The 13,455-nt window shown below is 41.1% G+C and overlaps 1 protein-coding gene across 11 annotated transcripts in view; it reads right to left on the bottom strand.

The window, feature by feature from the left end:
• Positions 1-13,455, bottom strand: part of LOC122812836 (protein 4.1-like) — a gene marked incomplete at its 3' end in the record, with an annotated part of 3,376,257 nt that overhangs the window by 208,407 nt on the left and 3,154,395 nt on the right. For 8 of the 11 annotated variants that reach the window (XM_044084885.1, XM_044084895.1, XM_044084901.1 and 5 more), the window contains 2 exon segments: positions 10,969-11,097; positions 12,394-12,930. In XM_044084885.1, the coding sequence (XP_043940820.1) occupies positions 10,969-11,097; positions 12,394-12,930 (666 nt within the window). 11 annotated transcript variants of the gene reach the window in all.

Genomic DNA, 13,455 nt, shown 5'->3' with positions numbered 1-13,455 from the left:
TTGTTGTGGTACTTGCTGAATGGCCCTCATGTTCATAAGGGACACAACTTGTTTTTGTGCCTCTGCCCATTGATTGTGTGGCAGGTTTGGCATACCTCTTGCCTTTGGCAGGGTGTGAAAGTGGAACCTGTAGCCCTGGGACACTATATTCAATACCCATTTGCCCTGGGTGATCATTTGCCAATTTTGAAAGAAAAGTGCTAGTTTTCCCCCTAAGGGGGCTGCAAGAAGATAAGTGCTTGGTGCTAGCAGAGGCAAGTCATTGGGACTGTTTCCTGTATGGCTGTGCTTTGTCTTCTCCACTTTTGGAGGTAGAAGCGCCCCACTGTTTAGGCCTGTATGAACCCTGGGGCTGGGATCTGCCTCTGGGATGTCTGTATCTGCCTCTTTGTGGCCTGTCCGACACTGGAAAGGACCAATTCTTTGTAGGCCAGTTCCTGCTAAATCTTGGTGGCTGAACCTATAAAAATGCCTTTACTATTTGCATAGATTTTGCTTTGTCCTCCATTTCTTCAAAACCTCCTCTGCTTTAACACCAGATAAAGTATCATGCTGTAATGGAGCATCTAATAATTTTGCTTTAATATGATCAGGCAGATTTTGTTCCTTTAACCAAGCATGCCTCCTAATGACGGAACCCATAACTGCGGCCCTGCAGGAGGCCTCCGGAGAATCAAAACCACATTGCAAAGTATGCTTTCCCACTTGTTCAGTTGCATGCAATAAATCCTGCATTTCCTTATTTTCTGCACAATCAGAATTGGCCAACGTTTTATGTTTTAACAGTGACATTAAGTATTGCTGATATTTAATCATATGAAATTGACAATTTAAAGCCCTCACAGCCAAAGTAGCAGAAGTGTAAACCTTTTTCCCCCATCTGTCTAGTGCCCTTGAATCCCTGTCAGAAGGGATAGGGTTTTTTGCAGTAGCAGCCTTAACCCCTTTGGGACCCTGAGAAATAGTTTCTGGGTCAGCAGCAGGGTTTTTATAAAGAAATTTATGTGAATCTGGAACCCTGTAGTATATGTCTGGTTTAACAGGAGCTGGAGGTAAGGAGTCTGGAGATAGGCCGGACTCTGAAAATACATCTTCTACAATGTCTAGCACAGGGGGAATAGCAAGAGGTCTGTGCTGAGGAAGTAAAAGAAAATCTCTAAGCCTTTTCTTTGATTCTGAGTAATCTTGGCTCTCCCAGTGGAAGTGCTCCCTCATGGTATGCAGGGTTTCCCCAAAAGAATAATCCTCAGGAGGAGAGGCTGAAGGAATGGATTCTTCAGCATCAGAATCCTCATAGGGAGGAAGAGAGTATTCCTGTACAGAAGAGGAGTCAGAGGAAATGGAAACCTGATCTAAAGAGTCATAGTCTGTCTCTTGCCTAGGCCTCTTATCAGGAGGGGGATGGGAACCCCTGATCAAGGTAATAAGGTCTTCGGCCATTTTCAGCATCTGTTTCTTAGGCATGGAAGTTTGTCCTGGAGAATGCTGCACTTGTTTCTTTGTCTTTACAGCTGCTTTAGTCTTTGCTTTAGAAGCTGAAGTAGGCTTTACATATAGCTGTGTAGGTCTGAAAACACCCTCAGAAGCCGATGCCTGCTCAGCGGCTCCGGACCCATCTGAGGGAATGATTTCCGATTGTCCAATACCTTGAGTATCCAGAGGCCTAGCTGGCTCCACATGGGAGTTGTCAGCGGCCTGTGGCTCTGAAGTAGCAGGCATCAGGGGCTACGAAAGCGCCTCACTGAGAACCGGCGACAGGCTTGGTGGAAGCCTCGTCGTCGGTTTTGGATCTCGGATGCCTGTCCTCCTCTATTTCCTTGCGTTTTTTTAGAAACTCCGGTCGTCGGCTGTTCCGACGGCATTATATAATTGAATTTTCAGCCAAAGTAATGAAAAGCAAAATCAAACCAACACTTAATAGTGCGTTGGCTGAATCTAGCACAAAACAGACAGCTAGCAACGTTATGATCAGGGCCTAGGCAAGGAATGAAATGAAAATCCTTATGAGGTATTTGTTTCCCACAAGAAATACAATTGTTAACTTTTTCTGACATCGGTCTGCAGCAAGAAAAAAGTTTCCGCAATGGGATACTTAGCTTTAATGAAGACTTCGGATCTGAAATTCGTCTGTAAAAATCTCAGGAGTCGGCCGACCGGCACTTGTGAACTGCTTTTGCTTCGGGCACCGCGCGGCAAGAAAGACTAAAGAAAATGGCGTTGGCTGCATCTTTTATACCCCTGGTGCACTGACATCAGGGAGGAAGCGACAGCAACAGATGCCGGACCTAGACTTTGGAATTCTGGCCGACTGCAGGTAGCCTGCTAGCAGGATAACCCAAGAGTAATGACTGCAACAGTAAAACACGATGAACATCTTATTTTCTAGGTGGACACATTGTAAACTACCCATTTCAAAAACTGCATTATTTATCTATTTATTGACATTTGTTGACTGGGAAAGTCCACTGGGCTTTAAACCCATTTTCAATGGGGGCCCGGGGAGAAAAGCTCCAAGTTACATGAAAATCATTAAATAAATTTGTAAGAAAACAAAAATTATAAAGCAAGTGAAATAATACAAAAAACTATCTAAACAGCAAATATGTTGTAAAAAGGCACAATACAGTAAGAATGGACCATTAGCATGTAGGAAAATTATACAGTTAGAAATATTTAACAATACAGCTCAATTTTTTTTTTGGGGGGGGGGGAGTAGGAAAAGGGAAAGATAGAATTAGAGAATTAAAGGTAAGACAGATATAGTTAGAATCTTATAGCTAGGTAGTGGGAATAAGTAGATTATAGGTGGCATATATTTAATGGTAGTATTAAAAGTAGAAAGTGACAGAGAAGAGTAGAGTGTTAAGATGGTTGTACTGATGTGTGGACTATGATAATAAAAATTAGGGATAACTCGTATGGTGTAACAGCATAACATATACAGATTTGCTACGTGAAACAGTTTTGCTAGATTAAGGAGGCTGTGGATATGTGTTGCATGTGCAGCTGGGTTTATCAGTGAGATGTTGTTTTAGTTCTTTTAAAGGAGATTATGTTGTCTAATTCTGTAAATGATGATGGGTGGGTGTTCCACAGCTTAGTTATGGAATGGAAATAGAGGCAGCTACCTGCTCTTTTACTAGGTTTTCCTACTTTAAGTAGGAGTTTGTTGTTAGAGCGTAGATTTTTGGATGGGATGTAAAGTTCAATGATATTTTTCAGGGACGGGCAACACTCGGGTTTATAAACGAGTTTATGGGCAAAGGTAAGTTGTGTGTAATGTAGGTAATGTCCAAATTCTAGCCAGTTTAGTTCTTTAGTGACCTGGCATTGGTGGATGTGATTTGGTTGGGCTGATGCGACTTTTACAATCTTATAACAACAGGACTGTAGTTTCTGTTGCAAAGAGTTGTGGAGATTGGTGAAGATAGGAGACCCATATAGTAAGGTTGGAAGGAGAAGACTTTTTGAAAGTTTTATTCGGATGGATTTGTCTAAGTATTGTTTCTGTAAAGTTTGCCTGATTTGAAGTGAGTCTTTTTTATTGCGTTATTAATATGCAAGTCAAAGCTAAATTTGCTGTCAACAGTAATTCCTAGCAGTCTGGCCTGTTTTACCTACTCTATTGGGGGTTTTGTTTATGGAGAATATAGTAAAGTCTGTGGGAACAGGTTTAGATGCAAAGATGCGTAGTTTAGATTTATTAGGGTTAAGTAATAGCTGTGATTGGTTTAGTCAGAGTTCTATGGATGTAAAGGCCTTTTGTGTTAACCTTTGGTGGTCAGAGAAGTTATTGGAGGTACAGATTATGGCTGAATCGTCTGCATATTGTAAGGTAGTACAGTCAATGGGAACTGTACTGCATGACTTTTGGACAGGTAGAAAGAGGAGGATCTAAGAGCAGGCAAGCAGAAATAGCCAAAATATTAATCTCTGTAGAGGAGTATGAAAGTCCAGAAGCTAGCTCTCACAAATAACCTAAGACCACAGCCACCTAGGCCTTGAAATGGTCCAAGTTTTTACAGAGGCACCAACTAGAAAATCTTTTCCAGTTACACATATATGGTTTTCTAGTTGCAGATATTTTTGCCTCCTTTAACACCTGCTGCATTGTCATCAGAAATAAAGGTGCCTAAAAGGTTTTAAAATGCTATCATCCAGGCAGTCAAATGAAGATTTAAAACTCTGAGGAGTATCAAACTCCCACTGTCCTGTGTGGGAAAGTTCATTCTACGAGGAAGCTACTGGTAATTACCCTTGGCCATTTTCAAAAGAATGGAGAAACACCGTTGCCTGGGCCAAAAGGGGATCACCAAAATTAACTTTGGTGAGTATGTCTGAATCTTGAGAAACACTCCAATAAGTCAGAAGACATAGTGGGAAGGTATACACAGAACATTCTGGTCCATAGGAATGAAAATGTACTGGTCTTCCAGGCTAGCCTGAAGGAGACCTACAGCAAAAGTACTTTAGCTGTCCGTTTTGACTAGAGAGAAACAGATCTACTTGAGGAGCTCCCCACAGAAAAAACAATTCCTTGAAGATCACTAGGTGTAACTACATTCATGAGGATCTGTCTTGGTCCTGCTCAGCTTGTTTGCCATAATGTTTTGCTCTGATGGAAAATACCTAGCCTGGATGGGCAAACAGAGTTGCAAGGTCCCAGACTTGAATAGGTAATCTGCAAAGGGGGTAGGATCTGACCCCCCCACCCCCCGAATGCTTATGTACCACATCACAGTTTTGCTATCTATGATTACTAAAAAAGGGCCTGGAGTCTAAAGATGGTTCAGAAATTTGACAGCATTTTTTACAGCCATCATTTCCTAGACATCTATGTGTCGTGTCTTAACTTGTCTTGCTTGTTCCATAGGCACTGCACTTTTACTCCCTTGAACAGTTTCCCAAGCAAAGCCTAAAGCATTTGTTAATGCAGACTGAGTGGGTGGGGGATGTCAGGGAGAAGGGTAGACCTGGGATAAGAGACAACTGATTCATCCACCAATTTAGTTTACTTTTTACAAAGCCCTACAGTGAAATTTGAATTGATAGAGGGGGCAGGCAGGAGCGGCCTTAGGTCAACTGGTGCCCTACGCAAAAGGGCTCCAGGGCGCCCCCACCACACCACCTGGTGCCCCCATCCTCATCTATCTACACCAGATAATACTGGAAAAGCGCACCTGCTAGAGCGGTGCCCTAGGCGGCTGCCTAGTTGGCCTATGCCTAAGGCCGGCTATGGGGGCAGGTCTCGAGTCCAAACTGACTTGACAAATCATTGAATCATTCTCATGTGGAGTCCGGCCAAGGGAATCGTTAAGAATAGTCGAGACCATCAAACCTAAAACTCAGATATTGTCTGGCAGATGCTGGAGTCTGGTTTGAAAATACTAGAAATTGTTCCCTGTAACTCTTCACTATGTCTTGACGATGGAAAGCCGACATTAGTGTTATATCTAGAAAACAGCCTAAAAACACTATCTTATGACAAGAAATGATAAAAAAATTCTCTGTTAACCCCAGGTTGAAAGATAGCTTTATTACTCTAGCCAGAGATTGTTGAAAGTTGTGAAAGAATCTGGAAAAAATCTAGCAGTCGCCTACAGAAGGGAAATTTGAATGCCCTGCAACCTGCAATGGAAACCAGACACTTTGTTAACATCCTTGGGGATGCAGATAATCCAAAGAGCGAAACAGCAAAATGAAAATTCAAATCACACAGAGAAATGCAAAAAGTGTCTGAAATTGCATTGACTGGAATGTAAGGACAAGCATTTTTTTTTTAAATCAAAGTTACCAGAAAGCTGGAAGGAGGAATGACAGAGGTGGCAGGGAAAGCACTTTGAAACGACAATGTGAAGGCTTACAAAACAAAGGTCTAAGACAGATCTCTAGGTTCCTTCTTTCTTTCATCATCATAAGCCCCCCCTTTTCCCATTTTTTCTACATGGGGTCTGGGTATCCGTGTTAACTGTCGCCAACTCTCTCGATTCAGTGTTGCACTCCTGCCTTCAACACTCGCGCCTGTCGCAGATCTTCTTTCACACACGTCCATCCACCTCTTTGCTGGATATCCTCACTTCCTCTTACCTTCTTCCCATCTGTACCAAATCTTCCCCACCAGATTGTCTTCTGCTTTTCTACACGTGCCCAAACGACTGTAATCTGTTCTCTCTGATCTTTTCTGCAACTGGAGCTATTTTGGCTTCTGCTATTATGTCCTCATTTATTTGTCTGCCCCACAGTGTGCATCCTACAACCTTTCTCAGGCACTTTATTTCCATCACCTCTAGCTTCTTCAACGGTTCTGCCTTTACTGCCCAGGTTTCTGTACCATACAGTAGTACTGGTCGCACCATTGTCTTGTACACCTTACTTTTCAGCTTCTTTGTCATTCTTCTGTCACAGACTACACCTGATACTCTATATGCCAGATGGCTGCAGCCCCCTCTGATTCTAGCTTTGATCGTGTCATTCAGGCTACCCTTCTCCTCAACCACCCCTCCCAGATACTTGAAGCCGTTCACCTGTTCCACTATCTTCCCTTCTACCTGTATTTTCAGCTTCTTCTGATTTCCCCAATTTGCTGCCATTACCACCATCTTTATCTGTGCTTAGTTGTATCCCATGTGCCTTCAGATTTGCATTCCATTCTCCTATCCTTTGATGAAGTTCTAGCTCAGAGTCTGCCTATACTGCCACATCGTCTGCATATAGCAGCTTTGTTGATCTGTCCTCTCCAACCTATGTGTTAATGTAGTCCATCACCAGTATGAACAGCATTGGGCTCAGAGCTGAACCCTGGTATACACCCACTCCCACTGGGAACCCCTCTGTGAGGCCAAACACTTTTCGTACTTGAGTCACTAGGTCCTTGTACATAGCCTGAACTAATTCTACCAATGTTTCTGGGACTTCAAACTACCACAGTACTGCCCCGATCCATTTTCTTGGGACCTTGTCATATGCTTTCTCCAAGTCTAGGAATGCCCAGTTGGACTCTCTCATCTCTAGCTTCTTCACAAGTATCTGTCTCAATGCAAACATTGGGTCAATTCTGCTGCATCCTGATCTGAATTTGAACCGCTCATCTCCCATCTTACATTCTACTACTCTGCATATCCATTTATGAATCACCCTCTGCAGAACTTTCATGCAATGTGGTAGGAGTTTGACGCCTCTGAACTGCCCACGGTTCCTTCTTTCTATGACTTCAGGAAATTCTTGAAAAAAAATCCATTCCATGTTTCATTTGAGAGAACTAGTTCTATTCCCCCAGAAACAGCATCTGATTCAAGACAGAACGGAACAGGCCAGTTTGAGCGGACGTGAAGAAATTACTTGAGAAGGAAGGGATTTCCATTGCCAGATGTAGCCTTTTAGAATGGTTAACAAAACCCAACTGTCTGAAGTTATTTGGTTCCATGAAGGACAGTGAAGACCTAAACACTGTAAAAAATGTACAGGGTTGCCAAGGTGGGAAGGGTGAAAAGCCAGATGGTCATACAGTCTTGTCTGACATTTTAGGTTGACCCAGGCTCTGGGAAGATCCTCCTTTCTTCTCTGAGCCTCACTAATACTGATTTTTTTTTTTTATTTTGTTTTCCTGAACCTTGATATGCTTGGTCTGCTTAGTAGACTAGAAACCTCAACATGAAGAAAAGTTTCTTTTATATTTTGGGAAAGAATGTTTTTTTTTTTTTTTTTTTTTAACAAATGTATCCAAAACCTTTCCTATTTTGTCAGATATGTTAAGGCTGGCAGCTGAAAGAAGTCTGGAAGAAGCTGAGTTTGACAAGGAAGTTACTTCAGGATTTGCCCAAGAATTAGAAAAAATGAAACTGATGGGACTGGGACACCTTATACAGCTTATTAGACTTTTTAGGAGCAGATGGTTGACTGTCAGGAAAAATGCAGGCTGCCATAAAGGCATCCTCCAAGGCAGGTAAAATAGGTGGGACAATTGACGGATGAAACAAATCTACCTGTAATAAAATCATAATATCATTAATGAGATTCCAGTACGCCTTTCTGTTCTCAGAGAAAGAATTCCCCTTCATTCTGACAATAAAATTAGAAAAAGACCATTCTTCAGGAGAAGAATCGGACGGCAAATTAACTTCAGAGTCAGATTCTCCATACTGGAAAGAGGGAGCATGAGAGGCGCAGTTTCAATCCCATTCCTGTCCCTCAGACTGGTAATCAACATTTGCTAGGGAAGAAATTCTTCTCTCTTTCTGAGGAGGGTAATCATCATTCGATGTCTAAAAGACTCTCAACAACCTTTTTGCCAATCCCAGCCAGACATCTGTTTTGGGAGAGAGAATAGTTCCTAGATTTATGCCTCCTTTTTCAGGGGACATTCCAGAAAAGGAAGTGGCTAGCACTCCTCAGCATACTTCAGTGAAGAAGCATCCTGGTAACCTCCCCCCAAAGCCAACAGTAGTGGTTCACCCTTAGCCAGAGAGGGCAACTGGACGGCTGCAGTGGACATGCTTGCTTCCTAGTCTACAGCAGCATCTCAAGAAGCAACATCAGAGGGACCAGGATAAAAAGATTAGCAGTCTGAGGAACAACTAATGGCCAAAGCAGATACCCATCAGAGGCTGAAACAAGAAAGAAGATGGATTGAAGACCAAAGCTTTTCAGATAATTTTCTTCTTGCAGCTAGGGGTGGATCGTTGATGTTTACAGGACTCTGGTCCATGACAAACTCACAAAAGGAGTCTCACAGGTGGACAGAGGAATCAAGATGGTGTGGTTATATCTGCTGACTGAAAATGAAGTGTCTGAGGTAAAATATTTTGGTAATCATCAGACAACACACTTGCCCTGGCCTCCCAAGAGTTCATGCTTAATCAGAATACTTTTCCCTCGCAAAAAAATAGGGAATTGCCACAGGTCTCAAGACTGTCTTACAGCCAAAAAAGCATCTATTAAGTAGCTGGAGGAGCCCTGACAAGTCAGTAAAATAACCTGACAAGAATATATCTTTTGTGGTAGGAATTACCACATGTCATTTAATAACAATCAAGTCATAAAAAAGCAAAACCTGAGGTAAATATTTGTTAATTTTTCCTTAAATACACAATTTTACATATAAAATACCTCAGAAATGCCTGTAGAAAAATTAAATTAAGTTCTGAATAGTTTTTCTTTCAAAAAACAGATGTGGAAGGAAATCTCCAACAGAGATCTTATGTGCCCAGCCTTGTTAATAAAGCACTTGCTAACCATCCATCTCTTGAAGCCAGAAAAGGTGCGTACTCTTCTTCTGCCCAGAAGTATTTGGTGCTGTAGCCACTAGTTTTCTCTGCATCTCATATGTACATTAATGACTAGGGTATGCTGAAGGTGCCCTAAAAGTTTCCCTTCTCAAAGCTATCAAGGGATTTTCCATCTTTGTCATAAGCAGTGTTAGCTCCCAAAAGATATTTTGCAAAATATATTTCTGACAAAGAAATCAGGGTCTGATCTAGGATTTGAAAAAACAAATTCTGTGGGTCTGAGGAACCTTATATAACTTATCAGACTTCTTAAACGCAGGTGTCTGGCCACTAGGCAAACTGATGGTTACATCTTCTAATGCTGGCAAAACAGGAAGAATAGTGACAAACTGAGGAAAAATCAACTTGCTACAAATCTTAATATTACTGTTGGGATTTTGGTATTTTGTTTTTGCTCCCATTGAGATAATGTCTTCATTCTGGCCATAGTAACACAAAAGGATAAATCTTCCCACTCTGTGGAGTAGGAGCTTGAGAAACATGGTCCAATTTCTGCCTCTTAGACTGAGAATACGATATGAAAGAGAGGAAAATCTTTCCTTTCAAAATTTCAGGGACGACTGAGAGTACAAAGACGTGGAGGTTTGAAATAAACCCTTAGCAAAACCCATCCTCATCGTCTATTCTGTGTGGTGCAAGAAAGAAAATTTTCTAACCTTTTGTTTCCTTTTCCCGTGAGACCCTCCCCAGAAAAAGAATGCCTTGATGAACTGTGCTTTCTCCAGGAATCAAGCTCCTCAGAGTAGCTTCATGAAAGATAATATGCAATATGCTTCTTCCTCCGATACTGGCATGAATGGTTCTCCCTTGATGCCGCAAAGGAAGTGGCTATCTCTTAGTCTTTGGCGACTTCTTGAGGAGCAAGACGAGAGAGACCAAGATAAAGTGATGAGCTGGTCTGAGGTACCAAACACAGCTACAGCAGAGTCGCTCATCAGAGATTATGGTGAAGACAAAGCTGGCTTTGAGACTAAAGTCTCCTGCACAGCTTTTTTCTTTCTTCTTGCAGATCAGAGAGGGAAGAACCAAACAGCCAGGAGCTCGGTCCATAGCTCTGCTGAAAAAAATGTCTAACAAGCAGGTATGTTGGTCTTACCTTCGAACTAAAACTTTTAGTTTTCAGGTAGTATTTTTAGTGACAACTACCAAAAACATCAGCTCCACACACCTAGCAATACAAAAAAAACAAACAAAAAAAAATGTAAAAATAAAAGGTAGTCACCACTGGCGTACTTATCTGCCCACCTTGAAGAAGCACTAGCCAACCATAAATTACTAAAACCCAACAGGGAAAGTGCATTATGGCAGCAAGAAAGCTCTGAAAGTTCAGTGCCCTAGCCAATGACCTTATACTGCTCTCCTCAAGGTGTTCAGTGTTAGGTGCCCAAAGCTTTGGAAGCTGGATGGTTTTCCTGTCCTTGGTAGGATATGACCCATACAGCTTAAGGCTGCGGTATAACAGTGATCTAATGAACATTATGAAATTCTGCACTAAATTTCTAGTCGATATTTTTAAGAACGCTGAACATTTTCAGCTGAAAAATACTATAAGCTATTAATATTCTTTTACTTTCTTAATATTAGTGGATTTGGCTGTTTGTCAAACCTAATCCATACATCCCATCAGCGCTATCATCAAACAGTAGATCACTGTCTCTTGCTAGGTCATTTAGAAGTTATTTACCTGTGCAGCCTCATAGGTTATGGTCTTCGTTTCTGTGTGAACAATGGGAACTTCTTTTGTTGGGATTTCACTTTTAAGTGTATCAGATACATTTGAGATGGTGACAGTCTGAGTCTTCACTAGTGGTGGCTATTAAAGATAAAAATAAGTAGGCATTACAACCCTTAAAGAGGAAAAACAAATACATTTCTAGTACTGATGAAGATGACTGGTCATGAATACTTGCACTGTTTTGCCACAATTGAAAGACATATTAAAGTCTTTAAAATACTTCAAGCTACACAATTACAAATTACAACAATCACAGAGCCAAAGAACATGGCTACAGGTAGTGACATAATGGCATCTAGGTACCTAAAAAAGTAGGTATGAAAATCTATTCTGGGGTGTATTTAGACTTGAATTTCAGATGCCTACAGTGATGCATATGCTGTTAACTATACTTTTACTGGGATTAGACTGTGGTGCTACAAAACACACACGTGTGCATGACAAATGTACTAAGTGTAACAACCTTTGATGGAAACAGAACCAGTGTTAAAATGACTTCCTCCCAATACTGAGTACAGTTTTTATACCACCTTTATATGGCAAGGAACATAAAGTCCCTTTTTTCTTTCAGAGACAGGATCCAGTTTGTTTTAATACCCTCTAAAATCTATGGCATAAAAGAAATTTTCAGAAATCTGTTCAATGAAAAACTGTTTTTTTTATGGAAATAAAAAAATTCAAACGTTAAACTCTGTGACAGTTAAATGAAAATAAAAATACTAGTACAAAATTCAGACTACAGCGTAACACAATCTGGAAAACAGAAGGACTTGCAATCAATACCTGCAACAAAGCAGGAATCATTTACCATGTGGTACCATATAGTTTTAATGCTCATAAAAAGATTTAAGTTGCTCCTTTGGTATTTGTCTTACACAAGTGTAGGTCGGCTTGGCAGAACCGTAAAAATTATTCATGACCAGTTTTAAAGCAACTATCCAAGAAAAAAAGCATACATCATAGTGTGCAGAGTCAAGAGACAGAAAATACTTAATACCACCACCATCACCTGTTAAATCAGTACAAAACAGTGTTAGTACAGAAGCAGTGTGAATTCTAAGAGGGGAAACTGGATGAATCAATGACTTCTTCACAAGAAGTTCAAATGATTAAGCACCACCACCATCACTTAGTAGTTTGTCAGAGCAGAGGTTGATTTTATTAATATTAGTAATGAGAAACCACAAACACTGAAGCAGGCAGTTAAGCAAGCAAAATGCAACGAGTAAGGGTTAATTATTCCACAACACTGATAGGGATACTCGATATGACCTATGCTTGCTGCAGTGTTTTGGTTGTTCCACCTAATGAAAAAAAATGAGTTAGATGAAGTTTGCTGACCAAATGTTACTACCTCCCAAATGGTTATACTACCTGAAAACAGCGAATAAGGAGGGGTGACCCACTTTCACAGTGAGAGTTGCAATAGTCCCCATTTATCGTTACAAGTTGAATCTCTGGTGTAAAACACTTCTTGTCTGTATCCTCTGCTGGTGGTGGTGGTGGTGGTGGTGTTGGTGCTGGTGCTGTTGTTGCCTTATTTTCTTCCTCCTCCTCCTCTTCCTCCTTGCAGTTGTCTGGTGGAAGTGCAGAAGAGATTTCAGGGGTCTCTTCCTCAGATTCCTCTGAAGCTTCAGCATGTGGCTCCAAGCCCAGCGTGGACCCATTCAGGCAGCTTAGGTCCTCTTTGCTCTGAAGGAAGTAAGAAGCCCCCTCATCCTGCTCTTCATCCTCACTGCACTCAGAGGAAGAAGGGGTGGAGGCACATACTCGTGGAGACTCAGGTGGAGTTGCCCTTTGACTGTCACTGCAGGCCACCTCCTGTTTTTGACCCTGTAATGTCGAATCAGGACTAGCATTTACCCCCTCTGTTAGCTCATCCGCTTTCAAATTAGGCATTTCATTCACATTCTACAAAAACAAAATGGATACATAAAAAATGCCAAAGTGAGTCATCTACTTCTTAAAACTATTGCACATTCAGTTAAAATAGTACTTAAAGCACGTGCCTTCTGGCATTCTGTATTGGACTGCAAAAAAAAAAAAAATCTGATGCAATTTTTGAAAGAAAAAAAAATTGTTGAAAAAGCATATATAGGTCAGGATAAAGCATATATAGGTCAGGATATCCACCTAAAAATAATTAAGGCTGTACCACTGAAACATTGCAAACTTCTAGCAGAAAAAGATGTCCATACACCTCACACATATTCCCCAAATCTACTAATTAACACAAACAAAATGCCTTTACCCACTGAAACTGTATAGAGCCAGCATACTATTCAGGTTTCCTTTTGAAAAGCACTTTACCAACATCCCAAAAACTGATAATCTGCTTCACAGTGGTTAGCAAATCATGACAGTGCTGACATGCATTGCGTTTTCTGTTGAAAATATATTACCATTACAGCACAAATGGTAAGTAAATTAAAAAAA

This window comes from Protopterus annectens, chromosome 1.part1, assembly GCF_019279795.1.
Source record: "Protopterus annectens isolate FY-2018-M chromosome 1.part1, PAN1.0, whole genome shotgun sequence".
NCBI lineage: Eukaryota > Metazoa > Chordata > Ceratodontiformes > Protopteridae > Protopterus > Protopterus annectens.
This window is presented reverse-complemented; position numbering and strand designations above follow the sequence as displayed.